The 26,736-nt window shown below is 44.9% G+C and overlaps 2 protein-coding genes across 2 annotated transcripts; one reads left to right on the forward strand and one right to left on the reverse strand.

Moving 5' to 3' along the window:
* Positions 1-13,149: 13,149 nt before the first annotated feature.
* Positions 13,150-14,593, forward strand: LOC144824173 (uncharacterized). Its single transcript, XM_078683332.1, has 3 exons — positions 13,150-13,542; positions 13,650-13,874; positions 13,970-14,593. The coding sequence occupies exons 1-3, from the start codon at positions 13,150-13,152 to the stop codon at positions 14,591-14,593; spliced, it is 1,242 nt and encodes a 413-aa protein (XP_078539458.1).
* Positions 14,594-22,346: 7,753 nt separating this feature from the next.
* On the reverse strand, positions 22,347-25,931 carry LOC144824174 (uncharacterized). The gene has a single exon (XM_078683333.1). The coding sequence runs from the start codon at positions 25,254-25,256 to the stop codon at positions 22,347-22,349; it is 2,910 nt and encodes a 969-aa protein (XP_078539459.1). The 5' UTR covers positions 25,257-25,931.
* Between the last annotated feature and the right edge of the window lie 805 nt (positions 25,932-26,736).

Below are 26,736 nucleotides of genomic sequence, written 5' to 3' on the forward strand. Positions count from 1 at the left end.
CATTGTGCTTGCACGTGAGACACAGGTGCCACATTTACGGTGGCCCTGTATTGGGCTCAGATTCCATAGTGTGCGTAGATCGCTCTTTACTGTTGAAATCCCCAAGTCTGCTCTTATTAGTTGTTGACCCAAATTTTTGTTCTTTTTTAGGGCAAACATTGGTTTTGTGAAAGGGGCTTCTAGATTTGACAACATGTGCCAATTTTTCAGCACAATTGATTTAAATTTATTTGTCAGGGGACCATATGTGGAAACACACACTAGTTGTTCCAGAGGTTTTTTTTCTTTTTTTGTTAACAACACTTCTTTTGGAGTGAACCATGCGCGTTTAGTTGCATGTTTCAGCATCTTTCTCGGGTAGCCTCTCGCTCTTAATTGCTCACAGAGTATTTCAGCGTTTGCGAAAAAGTCCTCTTTCCTTGAGCAATTACGCCTGATTCTCAGTAGTTGGCTGTACGGTAGGTTTTCTTTTAAACTCTGAGGGTGGAAGCTTTGGTAATGCAGAATGGTGTTTTTATCTGTTTTTTTACGGTGTAATGTGGTACCTAATTCGTTATTGTTAGTGAAGACCTCGACATCCCAAAAAGTTAAGCGGGTATTGCTATACGTCATACTGAATTTGATGTCTGGATGCCTGTTGTTCAGCCAATCATGGAACTGGGCCAGATGTTCTTGGGTCCCACTCCAATGGCACCAGACATCGTCTATATAGCGGTACCATTTTAGGATGTGCTTATTGTATGGGTTATTTTGATAGACAAATCTCTCCTCATACAGTGACATGAAGAGCACCGCCATCTCCGGCGCATAAGGACACCCCATGGCGGTGCCCTTCACCTGTACGTAGAAAGTGTCCATGAATCTAAAAAAGTTTCTTTTTAGTGCCAAGCTGGCCAAGTCTCTTATGAATTTGGTGGAGACTCTTTGCGGTTTTGGTCTGGTATCTAAGTAAAATTCAATGGCTTCAAGTCCCTCCTCTTGGGGGATCTGCGTATACAATGAATTAACATCGAACGCCACCATTAATTCTTTCTTGTCATCAAAGGGCAAATTTTCAACCTTGTTGATAAAATCTCCAGTATCTTTAATGTAAGATTTAACCTCACTCAAGAATGGTTTTTAAAAAACGTCCACATATTTGGCTAGTGGTTCTAGGATAGAATCACACCCGGAGACTATCGGTCTTCCGGGCGGACTTTGCAGGTTTTTATGCACTTTTGGCAGGAAATAAATCACTGGAGTTCGAGGGTTTTTTTTGGTCATGTACTCAAACTCTTTTGGGCCCAATATGCCCTCATCTAGTCCTTCCTTTAATATGATTTGAATCTCTGCTTGGATCCTATCAGTTGGATCATCTGTTAGTTTTCTGTACCATTCTGTGTTGTCTATTTGGCTTGTCGCTTCTTTGATGTATTTATCTTTTTGCCAGATCACTAGAGCTCCCCCTTTATCGGCCGGCTTCACAACAATGGTTGTGTCCTCGCTTAGATGTTTTATTGCTGCCTGTTGATCTTTCGAAATGTTTCTCTTAACGAATGTCTTTTGTAGGCCCAACTGCGTGATTGAGGAAAGAACGGCTTGTTCAAATGCCAGTATTTGTTTAGGAACCATTTGTGATGTCGGAGTGAAAGACGACTTATTTGATAAATTGGATGGTTCTAATGGTCTTGTATTTTCTTTATTGTAGAAATAAGATTTTAATCTGATTTTCCTGAACAGGTCTTGGGCCTCTATTTTTAAGTTGATTATGTCCGTTTTAACGATTGGGACAAACTTGAGTCCTAGCTCGAGGACTGATGTCTCGTGTATCGTGAGCTGTTTAGTAGAAAGATTGATAATGGACGAATTGGTTCCAAGAAGGAAAATGGCATTCACAGGGCCGCTGGAGCACTCAACATGGCTTCGCTCTCAGACCCCAGTACCAGGACTCCTCTCGTGCCCGTGGCAAAAAGCATCCAAGAGCCCCCACTCACCGGGGCTCTGTCGGGGACTCCGCTCCCTCTGGACTCTTGCAGGCCGGCTTCTCTGTTGGGTCACACCAAGGCGGGGTAGGCAACCGCCTCAACCCAGGCTCGTCTGTTTTTGGCACACGCGGGCCCTCACCGACACCGGAGCCCCACTCACCACGGTAACACCCCTGCTTCACTTCCCGCCCTCCCAGGCGAGATCCCGCCCACATCCAGGCAAATAGCCTGACTTCTGGCTCAGGCCGCGGCGGTTCCCCGCTGATCCTTGGGCGTCAGCAATACAGGATGGCCTCCCGCTCTTCCAAAACACAAAAGCTGGGTCAGCTCTTGCCTCTGTATGCAAAACGTGGGGTGGACTCCTGCTTGATGTGGCAGAAGTGCGGGGTGGGCTCCCGCTCCTCTGAATCACGAATGCGGGGTGGGCTCCCGCAGAGAGTTGCAAAATGCGGAGTGGGCTCCCACCTCTCCTGCACCGTGCAGAGGAATGGCCACTTCAGGATTCCCTTAGGTTGTTTTGACAGCACTGCGCTGCACAGCACGCACGCTCCGTGTCTCTTGGCAACAAAACGATAGTGCCCACGAGGCGCTAGACTTCCAAAGATCCAAGGGGCACAGCTGGGCCCAGGGAGGACATCACCCAGTGCCCTCCAGCAGGGAGGCAAGCCCTCGTGGTGGCTCCTCCTCGGCCCCAGCAGCAGCAAGCTGTAAGCTAGTAAGCACAGGAACAGCACAACATTCATGGTGTCACAGCCCTAATATTTATAGTAACATTTCTCTTTGTCTGCAAAGCACAGGCCTTGGGGGGGGGGGACGAGCCAGAACTGGTCCTGGAGCTCTCTGTTTAAAGTGCTCATACCCTTCTTTGGGAGATGGAGGCTCTGCCATCAGACACAACACACGGGCGGAGCCAGCATTGGCCTAGGTAGGCACAATCCTATTCAGGGTGAGGGGGCTACTCCCCCCACTACTCCAAATGCAGATGCCCTATTCAGCCTAGTGCTGCCTCACCCTGCCCATCCTGGAGCCACACGCACCTCACCAGCCCCTGTTACTCCAAAGCCAGACATGCAATCCACATCAGGCAGGCAGACACATAGCACACAGAAATGCCAACTTCTAAAAGTGGCATTTCTAAAATAGTTATAACAAATCTGCGCACACCATTGCGTACAAACAAATTCCTGCGACACCATATAGAATTCATTTTGGGCACTCTTGAGTTATGAATGATATTGGGAACATTTGATCATTCACGGAAACGTATACAACAAATCATGTTGATGTATATATGTCACTATCACCTTTCCCTGTCCCCTACCTACACGTGAACACTTTACCCCGATTCCTTCCTTCCCTACCTATCACATCCAGAGCACTGTAAAATATTGCACATTTGTTTTAAACGAGCAATTTTGTGGCTCTTATCTGTAAATGCTTTGAAAATAATTGCATCAGACATGCTGTGTCACTAAAAATACAATAGTGGACAACAAGCCACCCTTAATTTGTGTTGTGTTTATGCTACAAAAAAGAATACATAAGCTTTGCTTGCTACCGTGACCACACTTTTTTTATATTGGTCTCTTGCTGAACAGCATGGCTTTCAGGCATCCATAGTTGTTTGGACCATATAAACTGACATATTTTTAGAAACTTCTACAGCTTTTACTAGAATTTTAGCATTTTTATGCATTTTTGCTTATTAAATTATCTACGTATTTTAGAAATACATGTAGTATTTTTCATATGTCATCCAGTCCGATGAGGAGTGGGTGTTGTTTCATACAGGTGCCCAAAATAGGCTCAGGTAGCAACCCAGCCTTTCACCTATAATTCCCCTGCCATTACACTACATAACGGTTCTTGGTACTGACCTTTTACCTAGTTAAGGTAATACCTAAATGACATGGGGTTTTCGCTGACAACTAGCCTCATTCATTATGCAAGAGGATTCTTGGAATCACAGCAGGACACTATCTCCTGCCTAATAACTATGTATAAGGATCATTCCTTCCGTCATCCTAGTCTGACATGACAGAGTAAGGTATATCCCCAGGGGGTATCACATTGGGTATATAAACACCATATCTCTGCTGAGGCAAGAAAGAAGAAAAGGACTTCCATGCTGACACACTGATGCAAGACGCTGAGGTTCCTACATGCAGACACTCCAGCTCGCAGTGTTCTGACATCCCTTGCGGGGTGTTCACCTAGAGACCAAGATGGGGTCCCACAGTCTCTCACTGCAGGTAATTGGGTTGACTCTATCCTAGAGGAATTCTTTGCATTTACACCAACGTACATGCTAGGTACATTTAGGTACATCTAGTTAGAGTCACATCGTAGGAGTAAGCTTCTTGCATGTATTCATTGTTTTAGCATGACGTTAGATATCTACCATCCTTTTACTCTGTTGGTGCTTACGATCATTTATATCTGCTTCTGTGTAATGGCTGTTTCAGCACACCTATTTTAACACTAAAATGACGCTGGTTCAATAAATGCTTATTAAAAAATGTCTCCACCGTTTATTTTGTGTATCTCTTTGAGACAAAGTCAGCACGAGTGACTGAGCAAAAGGTATTGCATAGTTTCCACGACCCTGAGGGATCAAGGTAGTCATGCTCGATAGTTGCCAAGAACTACTCTCTCCTTGATAAGAGGGTTTCTAGTGGTACTGTGAGCTGGCTGCTATATGGGCTAACATACCCGGTGGGGGTGTCTAGAATCAGTAAGGACACCAATCCTACAGTGTATAGTGTCTACACGTGCAGATCCTATATAGGTTTATAGGAACTACAGAACACTGGAATAAGGTAATTGTTAACATTCAGTATTGGGTGTAAACTCCCAAATAATCCCATCTTCAGTTTAGTTAAACCACCAAATCAAATTGAGCTTAGCCATAACCAAAAAAGAAATAGAATCAGCAGGGTAATTTATTTTAAATGTTATTTCTATTTTGATTCAAATAATTGGCGTACGACCTAAATTTAAAATAGATCAGATTTAATAAGCATTTGCAAACTCTGCGAGATCCAGATATGAAGGAACTATCTTACTCAGTTGAGGGAGATCTTTATCCTAAGGAAAGTTAATTAGTAGCAAAATCATTTGTGTCTCATAAAACCCTATTAGGTAAGTTCAGTAAATTTCAACTGATCAGTTCCAGTTCATTGACAGAATCGTCTGCCTCTCTCCGTTCTGCAGCGTTAATGCCACAGCTGCTCTGACTTGAACCCTTTCAGCCGAAAAGGTTCCACTACGCTAACATACCAGCCGGCAGCAAATCGCAGTTTGTCATCACAGCTTGCATTGTTTCTGGAAGTCTCAATTGTCAGTCTCTGTACCGCAAGATGGGTAGAGGGGTAGACACCTCTTGGTTCAAAATGTAGTCAATTATACTCCGTCGATTCCATGTTTAAACCCCTTGACATCACCAAATTTGTTGGACCACTCTGTCCCATTGGTTGCTCACAACAGGATGAGATGATATTGTAGGTAAAAGTATGCAGATCCAGAAGAATTAAGTAATCCATTACTCACCATTTTCTCAGAGCCACTGTCCTTTAGTCATTCCACACTTTGTCGCATTTTCAAAGTAGGCAAATTTATGTTCTCATTGCTTGTCTGTCCATTCTCAAGCGTTTGCTCTAGGAAGTAACACTTTTGTTGCAAGTCTAGTCAAGCAAGCTACAAATGTCAAAGAAGGCAATTGAGAACACAATACAAGTGGTAATTTTACAAACGGTTCCCATAGGCTTCAGACAATTCAGTTCATAAGTTCATTCTAGGAAAGTGAGCAAAGTTCGAAACCTTCATGAAATACAGCTCATTGCATGATAAAATTATGATAAAATATGAATCTCGCATTACAGAGACTAGTGCATTAATTCTTCACTTAACATATTAATATTGCTTCATTATGAATTGCAATACGTAAGTATAGGTTACCATGATTTTTTTTTATATTCTCTATCACTTCACAAATAATTTTGTAAGTCTTTTTTTGCACTTTGTATGATATTACAGTATACAGGATTGAAAAGCATATCAATGATAAACTTTTTGAAAATGTAATCATGACAACTTTGTGTAGCACCTTCTCTTCTTGTTTATACATACTAATATGGCTATCCGTTTTTTAACACATGAAGCATTTTATTCTCACATAGAAGTTTTCTGTGTGTCATTTATTTATCACGTTTATATAACCATAAGAACACATGCCACTAAAATGTCAGATTTCCCATCTACTTATTGACTGTTGTGTTATCAGTAAACTACTTCTAACATTCTGCATGTTTTACGATGCAGTATCGAAATCAGAACTTCATTGCATGTACTTTTGGAACATAAAGCCTAATACACAGTTTGTCATTTTTATTTAAAATTGTGTCACAAACCATTTCCATATAAAATCGTCATAAGTAGATTCAAGGTAACATCTCAGCTCTATCAGTACCCATCTCAGGTTACCAGCTATCGCGTAATCGCCCGAATGGAAATCACAGACCCCCAGGAATCTACAGGGCTCGAACTGCCAGGAAAGCAGGGTGGTTTGCAGTCTCACACATTGGTCCTCAGTCAGATAATTGAGGCGATAAAGATATTACTTGTTCCACTTGACCTTGAGACCCAATCACCTAATAAAAAATCTTTGAAGCGAGTGATGACAAGTCCAACAATATCCCTGCTTCCACAAAAGTATATAAGGGTGTCAACTACTTATAAAGAGATAATTTGCCATTTCCTATATTTCTTTATTCACCAGACAGGGGTCCAGGCTCGTAGTGCATATGCCAATGGTTCCATGACGTGCCAGAATATGACTGGGGAGAGGTGGCAGCCTTGATGGATTCCTCTCACTATAGGGAAGGGGTGGGACGTCACCCGGCCTATTTCGGCTGTTGCAATAGGATTACTGTAGAGTATTTTGAGAAACACCTCTCCCAGTTGAAATTTGAGAAGCACCGCCATGAAGTATGGCCATACCAGCGTATTGAAAGCCTTCCTGATGTCAAAGTAGGTCACCCACGGGGAAGTCCCAGAGGAGCCTGTCCAATCCATAGCCATAAATAAGCAAAGCAGGTTTCCTGCCAGGTATAAAACCATTTTTGCCTGCATTCACCAGCATCTGAGTGACAGGTACCAGGCAGTTGTTTAGGATCTTACCCACCAACTTATAGTTTAAATTTAAAAGTGGAAGTGGACAATAGGATCTCACCAATAGGGTGTCTATCAGGGTTTGCAATGACCATTGTTGGACTTTGCCCTTTTTGCAGGGTCATCCCTGAACTTTTTGCCTTCCTCCTGTATTGTTTTAGGACTCTGTGCACTTTACTACTGCTGATCAGTGCTAAAGTGCATATGCTCTGTGTGTAAAGTGTTAAGGTAATTGGTTGTCCATAATTGGTATGTTTGTCTCACCAGTAAAGTCCCTAGTAAAGTGCACTATGTGCGCCAGGGCTGGTAATGCAAATGCTACTAGTGGTCCAGCAGCACTAATTGTGCCACCCACACAAGTAGCCCTAAAAAGAGTTCTCAGGCCTGCCACTGCAGTGCTAGCACGCAGTTTGCGAACTGCCTTGTCCTGACAAGTGCACCCACTTGCCAGGCCTTGCCTTCTCTTTTTATGCACATCAGATACGCCTATACTAGGCACAAGGTACCCCCCTGGGCAGGATGAAGTGTATGTGAAAGGAAGGACATGTACTGAGGTGTGTACCATGTCCTGACAGAGAAATAATGCCAAATACTTTTTTCACTGTTGCAATGCCACCTTGCCCATAGGACAGAATGGGGAATGCTGTGTCCCATGTTTTCCAGCATATCTTCCCATAGGCATAAGATGGAAAGATGGAGGTTAGTGTGCCTGAACTCATAACTTTATATTACATCCTTTTGTGAATATGGTTTTTAAATTGTGTGCTTAGAAACCACATTTTTAGAAGTGGCTAGTTTCTTGTCTTAAACCATCCTGTGTGCCTCCGCATGTTTGTGTATTGACCATCTGTGAGGGGGAGGAGTAGCCTCCCTGGATGTGAGGAGGGCTGCGTTGCTGACACAAAGGATGGCTCCACCTCCTGCTGAGCGTCTGGGACACAGGCCTGCACTATCAAAGGAAGAGGGTGTGCACTGGCAGGAAGACACCCAGGTCTGATTTGGACTGGGGTCAGAGCCCGCTGCACACAGAGACTTCAAAGGCATTTAGTGGTATAAGTGTGAGAGCCGAAACCCCTGAACTCAAGACTGAAATCCAAACTGAACAGGATTGAACCTACTTGGTGATCAAGAGGAAGGTCTGCCAAAGAAGAACAACTGAAGAGACTGAAGAGAAGGACTGCCCTTGCTGTGTGTTCTGGGGCTAGCCTGCAGTTTGCTGATTTGACTAAGGAGAGGAGAAGGGACTTTGCTGTGTGCTGTGTCCCCCTGCTTGTGAGGACTTTGCTGTGTGCTGTGTCCTGAAGTGGCCCGAGGAGAGCTGGTCCTCTGTGGTGGAAACTCAGGAACATAAAAGTTTCCAACCGTGTCTCAGCAACGCTTGGTGCGTGGTGCTTTTGCACGCCTGAGACTGCTGTGTGGTCCATGGTACTGTTTACGAGGTGCCCCATGATCGCATTGCCTCCGCAGCATGAAACATTGTCCACGCTGCTGTATTGCTGTTTGTGGCCTGAGCCGTGATCGTAACTGAGGCTGTGAGTGAGGATCACCACCGCCGGCCGAGCTGCAATGTGCTACAGGATTTCTTGAAGACTGCTTTGTGGTTCATGGTACTGTTTATGAGGTGCTCCGTGATCGCATTGCCCCCACAGCGTGAAACATCGTCCATGCTGCTGTATTGCTGTTTGTGCCCCCAGCTGTCATCGTAACTGAGGCTGTGAGTGAGGATCACTGCAGCCGGCCCAAGCCGCAATGTGCCAAAGGATGTCTGGAAGCTGCAAGGTGAAAGGGATCATGATCGTGGTTCACCGAGAGGAATCCGTCCAAGATCGTCAACGAAGGAGAAGGCAGCGCCTTAACCCGTCCGGCTACAGGGTCGCCTAACAATGGAGCTAAACATCATCGGGCCGCCCAGCAGGACGACCGACGAGAGGGAAGAGAGAGAGCAAGGCAGCGCACCCCCTAGGTAAGGCTTGGACCTCGGTCGGGAGCCACAAGCGCATGTGGCCTAGGGAGGCGTGCAGGAGGAGTACAGAAGTGCATTATTCTTGCATTAGGACCTGCATTATTCTTGCGTTACGAACTGCATTAGTGCGTGCATTAAGGACTGTGTTATTACTACATAACAAACTGCATTATGAACTGCATCGCATTGCATTAGGACTGCATTAGATCATTGTGAACTGCTCATTAATACCGCAAGAACATATACATGATTGCTGGCCTAATAACCAGCAGAGTGATATAACACGAATACGCATATGTTGGATTTCTATTGTTTGGTCTCATCATATTCCTTTTGATAAAGATACCTCGATTTTTTTATAAAATCCAGTGTGGTGTCCATTTGTGGTGTTATCTCTGTGTTACTGGGAGTGTGATTGCAAATACTTTACACATTGCCTTGGAGATAAGCCTGGCTGCTAGTGCCAAGCTACCAGGGGGTGAGCAGGGTTATCTAAGAGTGTGTCCCTCCCTTCCCTGACTAGAAGCAAGGGTCCCTGTTTGGACTAAGGTACCTACCTCAGCCAACTACAGACCCCCACTTCTAACAACTATGATTATTACTTCACGTAATGACCGGGGAAGTGGTCCCCATTCTCACGCTGCCTTGTATATCCTCAACAACTGTGGTACCAATTGTTGCGTGAATGCCCCTCAGAACTCCATGTGGAGTCCATTGCTTACCTGGGACTTGCCCCCTAATAAATGCTTAATGGCTTTGTGTTTCTTATCTGCCACTAACGGGGCATCCAGGGCATCCTCCTGTTAGGCGGGGGGGGAATAGCCATATGCAAATCCTCCAAATACCTCGTAAAGGTAGAGACATCCTCAGCCGCTTGTGTGGTATATTACACTGTGTAATAGGTGGAAATGCCACACTGATTGTAACTTGTGTGTTTATTAAAGTCCTGTGTTGGGGCCTTATTGCTGCTATTGGAGCCCTAGGAATTTCCGCGCACAAGAGCCATGCCAGCAGTCACCTCGCTTTATCACCCTAAGCATGATGGCCAGTGGTGTATTCCCTGTAGTCGAGAGTACATGGGTTTGCCAAGGTAAGTTTTGAGTCCTTTTGTGCTCAAATCAGACGGGGTACGGCCTCGGAATTGCGCACTATACTGAGTTCCTGCACAAGGATCTCAGCCTTCAGCTCCTCAAGACTATGAAACAATCAACTCTATTTCTGGTAAAAACCTCAAGATTTTCATTGTCTCAGCGCCGTGACCGGCTATTTTATGTCTTTCCACCAGTGGTGTCTCCTGGGTTGCTCACAAAGGGTCACCACGATCCGCTTCTCTTGAGCACAGTTTTTCTGGTAGCATGGACTCAAGAGAAAGAGGTAAAGCAGCCAGGACGGCGCAGAGACATTGAAAATCTTTATGTTTTTATCTGAAATAGAGTAAATCGTTTGATAGTCATTTGGTTTATCACAAGGGGATAGCCCATTAATCACAGTGCGATATGGTTTAGGTCAGGCACGGTATATCATTTGGCAAATTAATTCAGCACTGAGCAACTTTTTGTTTTCATATATAAAATTTGCAAAAATTGCTAAAAATGTTGGCTTCAAGTGAACGCATAATTTGTGGTGTAGTGGGTAGCACTATAATTCGGTGATGGTTTTGATGACATTTTTTTGGGTCAGTATATCGTGCTTTGTGAAAAGGAGTATGTATGTTCATACGGATGTCAACTCGAGTTGCTGATGTGCTTGTATTTACATCACAGTTACCCTTGAGGAAGGGCTTACGTGCCCGAAATGCATTGGGTGAATGAATGACTGTCAGATGGCCAGGATGAATAGAGAAATTCAACATGTTGCAGGGTAAGGCTTGGGTTGTCATGTCTTCAGCATTAAATGATTGCTTACTTGGAAAATATTGTTTTAATTTGTTAACTATTATTGGCTTTTGCCTACAAAGCAGTGCGACTTGAATCTCGTGCATGACGGTGCACTGGGCAATTATACACTGTTATTCTGTAAACCACAAGCTTGTTTTTAATTAAATCCCACAGGTGCAAGGTGTGCATAAAAGTACGGACAATGCGTTTCACCCATTTGCTTTCGACTGAGCCATATATATATAATATATAGATTACGTATAGAGTGCAGAAAGTGCAGTATGCTAATAGTTACCATTGTTGTGTGTTGGGAAGCGCCACGAGTCACAAGAAGCAAAGCCTCTAATGGACTGAAATACCCGTTCCCACTTTAAAAATAGTATACGCAGTATATTGCACTCTACACATTTGTAGGTATGGTTTAGGCCATGTTTTTTTTGTTAACACATTCACTAGTCATAAACAAAAGTATATATCCATATCCACAGCAGAAGTTGTTAAAATATCATAATGATAAAGAATCACGATAACTAAGCTTTATGTGATTGTCACCAGTCGTTTTCCTCTGTCAACTGATTCAAGAATGGAATCTGTCAGACAACAAGCGTCGTTTTCTCATACCAGTTATAATGCAGATTTGCAACAACAATGAGGAATTTGACCTTTGCACTGTTTTAAAAAAAGAGTGAAAATTAGTTTAGAACTAGAGAGTCAGAGAGAGAGAAACATAGATAGATGCATACACAAACTTTGTGAGTGTGTGTGTCTGGGTGTGTGTTTGTGTCTGGGCGTGTGTGTGTTTGTTTGTAGGTCATGAAATGTCTTTCTTATTAAAGCTGATGCAGAGAAAAGGAGAACTTTTATTTAAACTCTCTAACCCTAATGCTTCCAGGCTTGTTGAAAAAAAATGGTAGTAGTATTTGAGTGAAAGTGCAAGGATGCGGGCCGTGTACAGTTGAGTGCGCGGAAACGTATATGGTTAATAAAGATTTGGAACACCGAAGATGCTTCCCGGGTTAACTTCCTCTCTTCCTTACACGCCTGTCCTCTCGCGGTTCTACCTAGATGTGATTAAATGCGTATTTATTTGTATTCCACAGAGACCTCCTTGAAGAAAATCACACCGTAAGCAGATATTGAACATCACAAGCAGCATGCAAGTGCTCCATTATCCCTTAGCTTAGCAAAAAGTAATGCCAGTAGAACGCAGCACGAGTACACCGTAAGCCGTTTTAACTCCCCTGCCTTCCAGAAAGAGCCCCTGGGCCGCTGGCGATGTGCACGAGCAATATCACCACAACTGAGAGTCAAGAAAGCAGCGAGGCTGTCTACACGGAAATGCAAGTATAAAGCAACCTTCAGAACCTTTGAAGGGAATATCACGGAACGCTTATGTTCATACATTTAAACCAAAAAAATTAAATCCAGGTGTTTGCACACCATATACGCCTGGTATGGTAAGCATGAATCAGGGTCGGTCGTTAGCATGGGCGAGCTGGGACCAGGCACCAATATTCTGCATGGAGCTGTGTGCATTAAGGTAATGCCAACAACAGCGCCCTTCTCATCTGCTCCATCTTTGTCCTTGTCCTTGCCAGTAGAAAGTAGGGATACCATTCCTCGTCATGCGTGTCCCCAAAAGTGACAGGTCTGTGTGTCCTTAAAAGTGCCAGGTCTGTGATTGTCACCAAATGTGACAGATCTGTGATTGTCACCAAATGTGACAGGTCTGTGATTGTCACCAAAAATGACAGGCCTGTGTCCCCAAAAGTGACAGGGTGTTCCTGTGCTTAAAAGTGACATGGATGTGTGTTTCCTTTAAAAAAAAAAAGTGACCGGTCTCAACCCCCCTCTATGATGACTGTAGGTGTTCATTTGTCCCAAGGGGCGGTCTTCCAAGGGGCGGTGTTTGTTTTGGGACTGTCAGCGAACCAGAGTCCTATGACGTTTGTAAGCCATTGTTATGGTGTAGAGGTGTACGCCCCTTTTAGAGGCTGCTTAGGATACATATACGACTTCCTTAAGAGCATCGTACAGCAAGCAGAAGCCTGAATACGAGAAGGTGCCCTCACCCCACATCAGTATGAAGAGATACAACCCATTTGTGAAAAGGCCAGTGTTGGGCGGCTCCCAACCCACTATCAATAGATATTACCGCACTTTAACACCCCTGGTAATGGACGAGGATGCTCAACAAGAAACCCCTAGGGCTATGGGCTGCGACGTTACTGGTTTTGGCAATGGCATATGTAGGCCTATGGAAGCTCACCGTCTCAAGGATTGCGTATGTCGGATGTCCCCGATTAAGGGAGATAGCAGCGACAGTGAGGTCTCATGTAGCGGCAGCCTGCTTGCTGGCCTCAGTTCAATGGACCTGGAGGAAGCTGAAGAAGCTGTAGCACCGCCTAATACACCCGTCTATGAAGACATGGACCTTCAGGAGGATAAGGCTGCCGAGAAGGTTGTTCTGCACCATCCTGCTACAAGCGTCGAAGATGATGGGGCATCACAGGACATTAGCGACTCTCAAGATTTCAGAGCAGCCGCCGAAGACGATGAAAATGCGAAGGTTAGTAACATTTTAAAAAGAGAATGTTATGAGCAGGCAATTACATAGCGGTGTATTTTATTTCTTCAACTAACGAACTGTCAATATTTTCTTCTTTTTGACCCTAGAGAGCAAACCCAATCGAATACACATACTTAATAAACTATGGTAAAAAAGATGTAGCACCTCCTAGCACACCCCGCTATGATGCCATGGACCTTCAGGAGGATACAGGTGTTGAGAAGGGTATTCTGCAACAACCCGGTACAAGCGTCGAAGATGATGGGGCATCGCAGGACATTAGTGACTCTCAAGATTTCAGAGCTGCCGCAGAGAGCGGTGAATATGCAGAGGTTAGTAAGAAAATGTTATGCGCGGTCACCTACATAGCGATGTATTTTATTTCTTCAACTTACGGATTGTAATTCTTTCTTCTTTTGAACCCTAGAGAGAAACCCCAAAAAGGCCTGTGCCAGAATGGCGGTCTACAAAAGCGAACAATGTAATTTTCAATTGTCTGTGGTGCTCAAAACAGGCTGAAAGTTCCACGTGCCAAAACCGTGATGGCTGCGACAAGTGTGTATGCAACTCTGATATGTGTGAAAAGGAAGATGAAGGCTTGTCATACTACGCAAGGGAGGAAGTTAAGGCTTTCGCCGCACAGGTGGTCCTAAACTGTGTCAGGCGTGACTATTACAGTCTTTGTAACGGCCATCAAATCAACGATCCGCAGCAGGACGCTCACGAATGTTTGTGTGAATCATACAGAGCAAGAACAATACGCTATATTTGTAGTTTGATAGATCCATACAAGGTGTATAAACTGCTAAGGGTGGTGTATGGGTCGTACGCTGAAAAGAAGCTTGTCCACCCTGATATGTTGAGAATCTTGACGGCGGCAATCAATGAGATCCGATATGCCTATGACCCGAGCTTAAAATTACCGGGTATGCAGGGTATGGGCACCACTTTCAACAGAAAGATGATAGAAAAACTCGTAGCAAGGCGTATGTGTAATCTGTATAAAAAAAATAGAAAAATAGGGTCTTTGGCCCCTCGAAAACTGTTTTAAACAGGGGCTTATTTAACGTTACATGATAGCGTGTATTTAGAACAAAGTAATAGAATGTTACACCGCAAGGTGACTCTGTGCTAATACGTCCTTACGACACTTACTGTGAAAAATGTAAAGTATACTCTGTTTATGATTTGTTAAATTTTTTCTTTACTTTTTTAATAAAAGGCACTTATGCAAAACAAGTGGCATTCATTGTCTGGTGTGTAGCGGATGATAACATGTCGGGGTCCCTGTTAAGAAAACTTTATTATGATACACGGGGAGTTGGCAGCTTGGGAAGCGCCGAAGCTCTATATAGAAGGGCTGTAGATGAAAACGAACCTGTAAGCAGAGATCTGGTGAAGAACTGGTTATCCGGAGAGGAGGCATATTCACTACATAAACCCGCCAGAAGACGTTTTAAGAGACGGCCTACAATCGTTAATGCACAATTAGATTATCAATGGCAGGCGGATATCATCAGCCTTCAAGATTTAGCAAAACATAACAACGGAGCTCCCTATATATTAACTGTTATAGATGTGCTCTCCAAGTATGCCTACGCAGAAGCGTTACGAGATAAAACTGGGGCTAGCGTCACGGCCGCTTTTAAAGCCATCTTCGAGAAAGGGCGAATTCCTCAAAAACTACAAACAGATGCCGGTAAAGAATTCTTAAACAACACATTTCAGAAATTATTAAAGCACCACGGCGTTCAACATTTTGTAACACACACAGAGGTAAAAGCAGCGGTTGTAGAGCGGTTTAACAGAACTTTAAAGACTAAGCTGTGGCGGTATTTTACGGCCCACAACACCTACAGATACGTTGATGTTCTGCAGGCCTTTTTAGATGTATATAATGCCAGTTATCACAGGACCATCAAAACAGCACCCGTAGAGGTAACGCATACTAATTCGTTAGCTGTTTGGAGAACTGTGTACGGACATAATTTCGCTACAAAGGTGAAGAAGCCTATTTTTAAAAAAGGTGATCACGTAAGAATTTCAAAATTGAAAGGGGTCTTTACGAAGGGTTACCAACAGACTTTTAGCGATGAAATATTTATAGTGGAAAGTGTGGAGCTTAAAGAGGGTTTGTATATCTACAGGTTAAAGGACTATGATGGGGAAATGGTGTCTGGGGTGTTTTACAAGGAAGAATTACAAAGGATACCCGCCGATCCGCACAGGGTGTATAAGGTGGAAAAGATTCTGAAAAGGAAAGGTAGAGGCGCTAATAGTCAGGCATATGTCAAATGGAGGGGGTGGCCGGAGAAATTTAACAGTTGGGTGCTGGCCAGCTCCCTGAAGGGTGTGTGAGCTGTGGAGCGTCTAAAAGCTGCTGTTAAGATGGAGACAGCGCCCTTTTATATCACCCTGCCGTCCAACGCTTCTAAAGGCATGTTCCCCGACAACCAAATTTCTAATTATACAGTGAAATTGGCTAAGCCTGTGGACCTGAAAGGTGATTGGGAGGTAGCCCTAACCGAGATCCAATACCCTAGAACCTGGAACACATTTACACAGACCGAGGCTAAGTTTTACCTAAAACGTGAGCAGGACCCGATGAGCATGCACGAGAGCATCCCATACGGCTACTATCCCACAGTTTTAAGTGTTGTCGATGCCATCAACAAAGCCATAGGGACCATCGAAACATATACGAATACCCATCTGTCACTAGATAACGTCAGAAGGAAGGTGTTTCTTAAAACATCGAGTCGCACCACAACGTTTAACTGTACCGGTAAATTAAGCCGCGTTTTAGGAACAGTACAGAATGCTAAAAGTCCGGTCGAGCCGGATCACACGTGCCCTGATATTGACGGAGGGTTCTACACACTCTATGTGTATAGCGATATTGTAGAGGCACAGAGGATCGGAGACAGTTACTCGCCCTTGTTAAGATGTGTCCATGTACAGGGCGAAAATAATACGATGGTCAATATTCAATTCAACAAACCCGACTACATAGCAGTTTCTAAAAACCATTTTGACACTATTTCAATTATGATCTTCGACGATCAGTCGCAGCCTGTGTCCTTTAAATATGGGAAAGTTATTGTAAAGCTTCATTTAAGACCGAGACGCGACAGAGGTTATTAAGCAGCCGTCATGGTGGTGGTGAAAACATACGGGGACCCTTCAATGTACAGGGACTATTACCGAAACCAGGCCGGCTATGGAGGCCCACCGTACTTTCAAGGGTCACCTGTTATGTATGGGGCTGGTCTAGGAGGTTTCTTCCGCAGTCTTTTTAGAAGAGCTATGCCATTCTTGAGAAAAGGCTATGAAATTGTAAAACCGCATGTTAAGGCGGCGGCTTCGAACATTGCCCATGATGTTGTTGGCTCTGTTACTTCGGCGGTTGCCGAACGTATGAACAAACAGCCGCAAGAAGGCGCTGGCTTAGTGTACAAGCCGCGCACGAGCGTTAAAAGGAAGCGCCGTGCATCGAGACGCAGAGGACCGCCGGCCCCCTATAAAAAAAAGAGGAGTTCTTCAAAGCGTGCTCAGAAAAGAAAAACCCCAAGACGGAAGAGAGCTACGAAGAAGAAGAGATCCTCCTCTAAAGTAAATATTTTTTAAAGCGGCACAACCTAAAGCGAGTGCGCCAAATCCGAGTTAGACTTGTTTACTCTAAAGCCTACACAGACAAGCATCGAAAACAGCTTCTTCATGGAGGTATCGCCTTTAGCCGCTTTGACACCATTGGCCCCTATTGAGTTTTATGTATCAGGGTCCACGGATATGTATCTGGATCTCAACAACACGCTACTCCACCTTATGTGTAAAATTGTAAAAGCTGATGGTTCCGACATAGCAGCAGACGCTAAAGTGGCTACGATAGCTTATCCCCTCGCAACCCTGTTTAATCAGGTGGACATCACCCTGGGCGACCGGCTCATCACACAGAACGATAACATGTACGCCTACAGAGCCTACCTCGAGAGCATTCTAAATTACAGTAGCGATGCCCTCGACACGCAGCTTTCATCGGGGCTCTTCTACAAGGACACATGTGAACATTTTGAAGTCAAGGAGTTGGACGGTGAAAATCAGGGCTTTGTAAAAAGAGCCAGTTTTGCATCGGCCAGTCGCCAGTTTGACCTTCTGGGCCGCATACATTCAGACCTATTCTTCCAAGATAAACTGCTCATCAACGGAATCGATCTTAAGATCAAGCTCACGCGTAACAAGGATTCATTCTGTCTCATAAGCGGGGATGCAGAACAGTACAAGTTGGACATACGGTCAGCTAGTCTGTTTGTAAAGAGGGTAAAAGTGTCCCCGAGCGTCAGACTAGCTCACGCCGACGCTTTGCAAATATCAAACGCCAAGTACGCTGTGGAAAGAGTGACTCTGAAGGTATTCAGCATCCCAGCAGGTACACGGCTAACGCAGCAACAGAATTTATTTCTGGGACAATTACCTAAGCTTATCATCATCGGATTTGTAGACAATACAGCTCCTACGCCGCAAATCCCTTCAATTTTAAGCACTACAACATCAACTACGCCGCTCTGGTCCACGAGGGTACCGTGATTCCTGCAAAACCCTACACACCCAGTTTTATAAGCTCCAACTACATCAGGGAATACCAGGGGCTGGTTTCGATAACCGGGAAACATCTTCGGGACTGTGGTGTAGCTGTGACAAGAGAAGGCTATGGGACCGGATACACGCTGTTCGCATTCGACCTGACCCCTGACATGGAAGACGGTGATCACTACAACCTTGTCAAAAACGGAAATCTAAAAGCGGAAATACGATTCAGTAATCCGCTACCGGCGAATGTGAACATGATCGTATTCTCGGTATTTGACAGCATCATTCAGATCAACCACGCCAGACAGATTTTGTTTGACTATCTTTAAACGTTTGTGAAATGGACACTGTGCAGATACGGGACTTCTTAAGCAGGCACAAATACGCTAGGAAATATTTTTTAGGTGTTTTCCCTAGCGATGGGCTGCCTACCGAAATAGGGTCAGAAAGACCATGTGCCCTAGTCTTTAACACCGATCCTCATTACAAGGGTGGAACACACTGGGTTGGCATGTTTATAGATAGTGACACGGTTACGGTGTTTGACAGTACATCTGAGTTCCCCGAACACAGTATCTATACAAAACCCATATTCAAGTTTGTGAAAAAAGCTGCGGCGAGGGTTGAGTATAATAAGCTACGGGTCCAGGATTCGCTTGCCATCACATGCGGGGAACACTGTATTTATTTTATCAGTAAAATGTCTGAGGGTACGTCGTTTAGAAATTTCTTAAATCTATATTCGAGTGACCTTGTTAACAATGACAGTATAGTTGTGAAATATGTAAAAGAAAACACAAGGGTCTCGGTCCGGCCTGTGAAAACCGAATATAGTGTCTGTCAAAATTGTAAGGGATTGTAACACATGTATGTTTAATGATGAACGTTTTTAAAATAAACACATTTTTTAAAGCACACATTCAGACTCTGTATTTCTATGCTGTCTCATACATCAGAATTAAAATGTTTTAAAAAGACGAGTGAGAAGGGTTGAAAATTTATAAAAGTGTTTATTACAAACAGTTATGTAGGTTACGCATTACATTGACAGTCATTACTAAAGAAATATATGAAGAAAAATCACTGTTATACATGTAGAAGGCCCAGTTATTCAATAAGTCTGTAGAAACATTAAGGATTAATCCACGTGTGGGTCTTGGACATGTGTCTTTTTCGCCGTGCTGAAGGCCCCATGGGGTTGCTCCAAGAGGGTGATAGTAGGGGCCCGTCAGAGGCGGCAGGCGATGGCGGGAGGGGCGTCTTTAAACTTTCAAGCATACGCCTGTGTTCGTTATTACCCACGAGTGTGGAAGGGATGTTGAGTTCAGCGGCCGCTTGTAGAAACTGCTCCCAGCCTCTAGGAGCATTTTGCTGCGTTAGGATCTTGGGGTGAGTGAGACCTTTGACCAGATCGTACATGTGTGAACCAACAACCGGCTGTCCCTTGTAAAGAAATTCACCCCGGTCATTCCACGCTGTTAGGTCTTTAGAAGCGGCTAGTTTACTCATCAACATGTGCGCGGCCCCCCTATGCCGCTGGCTTATATTTTTTAGGAGGTCATCAACAAAAATATCCGAAGGAGGGGTCTGGGAAGGCTGCGGCTGTTGGGGCGGCATAGCATGCGCAGATGCTGATGGCTGCTCAGAGTCCGGGGCATATAAAGTTAACTTGTTTTTTTCGGTATCCCACTGTTTGTAGTAGCTTAGAAAATTTTTAAGGGTGCTGGTGTAAAGGGTAGCTTTGTCGTAGGGGTTTAGATCCGTCCGGTTCAAAATGTCTTTAATTTCAGCATCCAGGCGTAGAGTCTCATTACGGCGTATATCCCAGGCATTGTCCGCAGTAGAGCCCAGTTTCTCCAACTGTTGCTTAGGAACCAGATACATCTTTGAGGCATGCTCCATCACAGTCCTGAGAGGAGGCTTGTAATTACGGGTATAGCTATGCCCAACAATGAGCCTATAAAACCCCCAGACTGTTTCACCAGTTTCTTCTTGGTGATGAGTGAGGCCCTTTTATTACTGAGCTTCCTGATAAGATGTCGCTTCTTCTTCAACACTTGTAACTGGCTCTTTGATATAGCGACATTGCCTTTTAGTGTGTTTAGAGCTATTTCTGAAATGGCTGCCACTAAATCGTCAGAAGCTGCGCAGAGGAGAGCCTTTCGCTGTTGGGGACTGGCTGTTACCAACATTTTCAGGAGGGCCAAATTGCGACGTAGGCATTCAGACATGGTCAGCACCTTTGGGGGGTTATAAGGTCTGGCTACAAATGTCTCTAATGGTCTTCAGCGCTGCTTTTTATAGGCTCGGGACTTAGTCTTTGGGGTGTAAGCGACTGGGAGATCAGGGGGAAAAATATCAGCCCTTAGTCTGTAGTCTTCTAGAGTATTATTTTTTAAGTCGACCAGCAGGTAGCCGTGGGGTTTTGATGTAGCGTCGTTAAAGGCCTCCATGAAGAAGTGTGTGTTCCCAGGGTACATCTGCTTAGCTATGATGGATATTTGCTGCTTGTCACGGGGATTTTTAAATAAAACAAGATATGAGGCATTAAGTGCTATAGAGCGGCTATTCTTACCCTTGTAAAACAAGTTCTGCACAATGTAACATATGCTTAGATTGCGGTGATGTGAATATTGAGTAAAAGCTCGTTCTAGCTCAGGATGGTCACCACCTTCGCGCATAAGGTCATCGACAATCACCATGTTTACAAGGGTCGGGGGTAGCAGCTCATCGTCGTTGAGATTCTCAGGTATACCTTCTATAAATCTGATATGAGGGAAGCTGCGGGACAGGTCGGTATAAAGCTCTTGCCAGCACGAATAAAGCCATACGATGTTATTAGGTGTTTGGGATAAAGCACCTGCAGCATTTTCTAAGAGCTTTTTTATAAAGTAGCTTTTACCGCAGTTTGAGGGCCCTGCTAACACACAGGAGAATGGGTGTTGTAATCGGGTGTCCATTGTGCTGGTGGTGTCCTCTCTAATGCTCCTAATATCCGTACGGCAGTGTTTTATAATCAGTAGTCAGGACCCTTTTGTCAAAAACAACGCGTAAGGTTTTATGTAGGGGCTGTGTTGTAATTTCCCACTTCTTTTTGGATCTGACTATGCAGGGCTGGTTAACAACTATGGTTTTATCATTTTCATGATCGGCCGCTGCAGAGTATTCATGCACCAGATCTTTCAGACTGTCAAAATTAATTTTGAGGGTGTTGCTGACGTTTAATGTTATACCTTTGACCTTCATACACACTTTGTTGGTGTTCGTTTTGTACGAATATGTCTTAGGCCCGGCTGAGGTATATTCTATTATGTACTCATCCTTATCGAGTTCGCTGGTCAAATTGCCTAGATAATCCCCAAGAGGAGGATCTTCATCCCCCGGTTTACTCAGAAAAATCACTGAGTCGGTATCATGATACAGACAACGGTCCTGGAGTTTATCCATAACACCGTAAAGCTCTAGACGGGCGTGTGCAGTCGTGAAGCATGCTATAAAGATGTTTATGTTGTTACACGTTGTGGGATACTCTTTTGTGTATTTCCAGCACACAGCAGCGGTCTCGTCATCGATAAACTCGCAGCTGGACACCTCGTAACAAGGTGCAAAAAGGTACTTAAACAGTTCGTCAGGATCTGTTATTAAGGTCGTATTTGACATGTTTGTACGCTGTGCGAATTTTCCCCATAAGGAGTTGAGACAGAGTTTGGCTAACTGTCGGCGGGCAGGGTTGACTTCTATCAAATGTGGCCGTAAACGTATACCCTCGTGCGTGTGGTAGTCATCGATGTATTTCTGCTTTGCAGCTTGACTAGTACACCATTCGGGATATCCGGAGGCCTCCTGTTTGTCTCTCAGAAACAAATTAATGTAGCGTGAAAAGAGACGTGTCGTGGTTCTCTTAAAATGCCACACCTCGTGTACTCTACCGAGTCTGTAGCCTTTGTCTAAGGCAGCTTGGACCTCGATGGTGCACCAGGTCCCTGTGAGCATCCTTTGTTCTTCGGTGTGACTGCAACCACCGACCTCTTTAAACTCAGCGCATGTACGACAGAGGGGGAACATCAGCTTACCATCAACTCTGTATGGTAACACAGGAAAGTAAAGCTGCCTTGGAGGATAGATTTCACATTTGACTAGCCCGAAGTATTCGGAAAGGGGCTTAAAGTCTCTATATATGATGGTAGGGTGCCCTAAGGGGTACACCTTCATTTTGTTTACAAATGGGTACAGACTGGTGAAATCATAATAGTGTATTTTCTCGCCCTGTACAGCTGTATGGCATTTGTACGCCCCCCGAATAAGGCATCGCGGGGTTCCAGAGGTTGTGGTAAATCACGACTCTGAAGGAAAGAACGTAGCTCAGTGTTGGTTGCTATCATCTCTAACCACTCGTGCTCCCATAGTACACGCAGAGCAAAGCCACATTTTTCAACATACTGGGCCCTTATCATAGTACGTCTGTGTAAGTGTCCAAATTTGGCCCCCAGCAGTCTGTTAAACTCATGGGGTTTGTAACACTGTGGACAGCCGTGGTAAAAACACCCGTTGTATTCAAAGGCAGTCCGCACGCCCTTAATTTCAGCGTACCCGTCCAGGTAATAGGGACCCAGGCGGTATCCACCACCCTGTAAGGCATGCCGAATATCTATGTCTTCCTTCTCAGAGACGTACATGAGCCATTGGATAGAAGGGGTTGAATAACGTTTCTGTTTACCGTTATAGAGGTCTGGCGGCACTAGAGCGATACTTTCTGGTCTTAAAAACATGTGCTTGTAGATGGACATACACATGGAGGCCAAGGTGATGTTTTGAAAAGGGTCTATGTATTCAACCGCCTTTGGCATTTGAGGTGTCTTGGGTTTCAAGACCCTGACGTTCTTAGTCATTTGAGTTGTTTTGTGTTTCAGGACCCTAACTTTCTTAGTCATAGACACCACAACATCTCTGAAGAGGTTGCATGCCTGTCGCAGGATCATTACATCGGCCTTGCAATAGGCTTTCAATTCGGTTTGAAAATTAAACTCCTTTTCATGGTTTTCAGAATACCACTGTAGAAAACTCTCTTTCTCAGCAGGCATCATATAATCAACCCCGTAGCTGTCCGGAGGCGGCATGGGCCCCACATAATTCTGGTTCGCCCAAGTGTTAAAAAAGTGTGGAAAATAACCTTTACACCCGGGAAAACCAAAAGCTTTTGGTAGCTTGCTCAATTTCATGGGTAGGAAATTCAGGGTGTCTATGAACCTTATTTGTAACTGCCCAGCCATTAACAACATCAGCTTGGACCCTTGAGTGATGAGTTCTACTTGCACCTTTTCACGAATCATATTCTGTAAAATAAAGAATGAGTCGTATGCTTTAGAGTTGTGGGCAAGCATGGTATACCCTTTGAATTTTGACTGAATGAACGTATTGAGGAAATCACCAACGCACGTTCGCCCCTCAAACTCCCAGCAGTCATCGGAAGTTAGATGGTGAGCGTAAATATAGTTAGGTTGGTGTACCCCCGTCTCCTGTGTGCACTCTATATCAAAAACAATGTAATCTTCGGTTTTGGGCGGTTGTCTGTCTTTAACCATGTAACACTGGTGTACAAAGCCAGCCCGACATGGAATCTGACACCTTGGACATTTCATGCCATTGCATTTGTGCTCTGTCGACACATATCGACCACACTCTTGACAGTCCATTTTAGGGCTGCATTTAATAGCTTCACGGTGTATGAGCAAGCAGGCTTGCGAGCGACAAAACATTTTACAGGTGCGACACATCACCTTCAGGGCCTCGTCTACAACGCAACCATCCCTCTGACACATCTTACAATGTATTTCACACTGATGCTGTGCCTTAGTGTTGTATATATGGTCGCAATGTGTGCATACGTACTTGACTCCCAGAAAACTTTTAAGGTTCAAGATACCGTAAAAGTGATTCTCATGGTGAAGGACATATACAGTCTTGTTTTTCACACGCTCCCCGGTTGTAAAGTATTTCCAAGAACCGTTGTGATAAAGAACTTTCACCGTAACGGCAAAATAGTTCTCAAAAAGACCTATGTCGCCAAAGCCGACCATGCGGTCTGGAGGTATTTCAAGAACCGCATGGGCTTCAGCTGCTCTAGACATGATGACAGCGTCGGTGGTGTTGCGACCCATCAGCAATCCCACGATGCTGGCCGCCAGACATGTGTTGGCTGCTCCGTTGTTAAAGTTGAGCAGCCAACGTTGTTTCTTACCAATGATCTTACTGTACAGCACACTCTTTAAAGGCCTGGAAACACCCCCCTCACGACCCCTTACAATGAGGGCTATGACTCTGAAAGTGCCATAGGCGACTAGTTCAGCCTTACTCTGTAAAAGCTTTGACAGGTTTTCTAAAAATTCCACAGCGTCAAACACATCAAGGGCCCTTCTTTTAGTGAACAACGGACTGTCAAGGCCCTGCCCCTGGAAGCGTAGCTGGAAAAAATCATTAGGACCCACATCACGTATCAACCTATCAATGAGTGATTGCACAGCCTGCTGTATGACTAAATGCCCGTGCAGGGAGGACCTTATCCGGTGTAGGTTAATAAACCTAAACTCCTCATAGTGCTCTGTAGCGTTAAATCTCTCTACAGTACGGCTGTAGGTTCTGACGCTCTCTAAGAACACTGTCTCTGAATCCTCATCTTGAGGAATCTGACTGGAGGGGGAGTTTGCTGCCGTATCACTTTGGGGATTCTGGTTTAGGCCGGGCTTGGGGGTCCTTTTAAGACGCCGTGTAGCGCATATTTTGGCTTTCTTTAATTTACTTATTAAAAGCCGGCGTTGTTTAGCGCTATTAGCCCACTTATGTTTTTTGCGGGACCATACTTTTCTAGGTAGCCGACCCCCTCCTACCTGAACAGTATGGTTTGTGTCTGTGTGTGATGTGCTCATAGAAACCTCTGCTACAGCCCCAGCCCTAGGGCCTTCTGTGTGTACATGGGATTGTCGTTTTGGTGCTCTACCCCGGGATCCCTCCAACTGTACTGCACAAGGGCGGTCCTCGCCTGAACTTGTGTAATGACTGGTGCATTGTACCGGTGTATGTGATTCAGGCGGTGCTTGTGAAAATATATAATCTTGCTTGCGGGGTTCCATGTCCTTTTTACGGTTGAGGAAGCGTAAGAAACGCAGGGACTTTGTCAGAACTGTGTGGACACGGCTGCTGTATTTAGATTTACGCTTACTTTTATTAACACCCAGGGGTTGTTGGGCCTTTAAGGGCCTCCGTAGGCATAGTCAAGAGGGGATACTCCAAATATCGGCCACTGTTGTTTGGCACGTTTGTATGATAACCCTTTTACACTGGTCAACCATTTGTAGTATCTTTCGCTGCGCCTCCAGCCCCGATCTGTCGACGCTACCGCACACTCCTAGTTTTAAGGTGGCGGTGTTCACTTGTCGTTTTAACTTTCTGACCGCCAGCTGTATGTCTTTCACATGGGCCCCTAGTACCTCTTTTGGGTTTACAGAATCGTATTGCGGCGGATTAGGGATGAATACAGTGGCTGGCTGTACACCATGCTGGAGCATCCCTGGACCCCCACTCGCACCATTCGCCGCAACACCATTCTGTAACTGAGGTACCGGAGGGTTCATAGAAAGAGGGTCCCAGTGTGAACACCCCGGGGCTGCCGTGAAAGGGTCCTCACTAGATATGTCCTCTAAACCCTGATTTGACCAATCGTCCCAACCCGTACTATTATCACCGCATATTGCTGATGGTGATGGTTGGCTTACACTGGTTGCGGGGCTGGTTGGGTCGTATGCCCCCGGTGGTGGAATAGGTGACATAAGGGTTGGGGAGTGTAAATGGCCGTCAAAACAATCGGGGTCCCTATCGGCTACGGAATGGTCGTGGTTGTGATCGGGTGAATGTCTAACAGCCGTATACAAATACCCCCTGTGGGTGCTTGAAGGGTCCTTGTGAGTTGCTTCTGAGGGGCTATCAAGCTTGGCAACCATACCTATCAATCCCTTGAGACCACCACTGGTAGCTTTGTAAGGGGTGCCTGGGGGCTGAGCATTATCAGCCTCTGAGCTTCTAAGCCCAGCATGCATGATTATAGCCGGTTTTAGGGTTTGGTCTCTGGGGAACCCCTCTAAGGTATGGGTAGGAGATGGCGTCTTAAGGGGTTTGATTAAGGGATCTGCCTGCACCCCTTGTTTCTTCTTAAGACAGGATCTTGAGAGGCGCCTCGCTTTAGGAGTTTGGGGATGTACCATATCTTCAGCGACTGTCGTTGAGGCTTTGAGAGGGTTCAGATACGCCACATCACTTTTACACTGAACAGGCCTAACTTTGTCGGGGCTTGTAAGTACGTCCTTGCTGTTGCCCCCCTCCTGGTGTAGAATAGACATTCCTGTAGGATTGTTCAACATGCTGGAGGAGGGATTGATCTGACATTTTGCAGCCGTGCCTGTTCTCTGTTGTATGTGCGTGTAGTATGTGCAAAGCTTGTCCTGGCGCACACGCCTACTCACACCTTTTGCTGCAGGCTCTGCATTCTGAACGGTCGTTGTTATATCCCTTAACGGCTTCGCAGACCTCTTGACCACACACGTATTTTCAGCTGTG

This window comes from Lissotriton helveticus, chromosome 3_1 (assembly GCF_964261635.1).
Source record: "Lissotriton helveticus chromosome 3_1, aLisHel1.1, whole genome shotgun sequence".
NCBI lineage: Eukaryota > Metazoa > Chordata > Amphibia > Caudata > Salamandridae > Lissotriton > Lissotriton helveticus.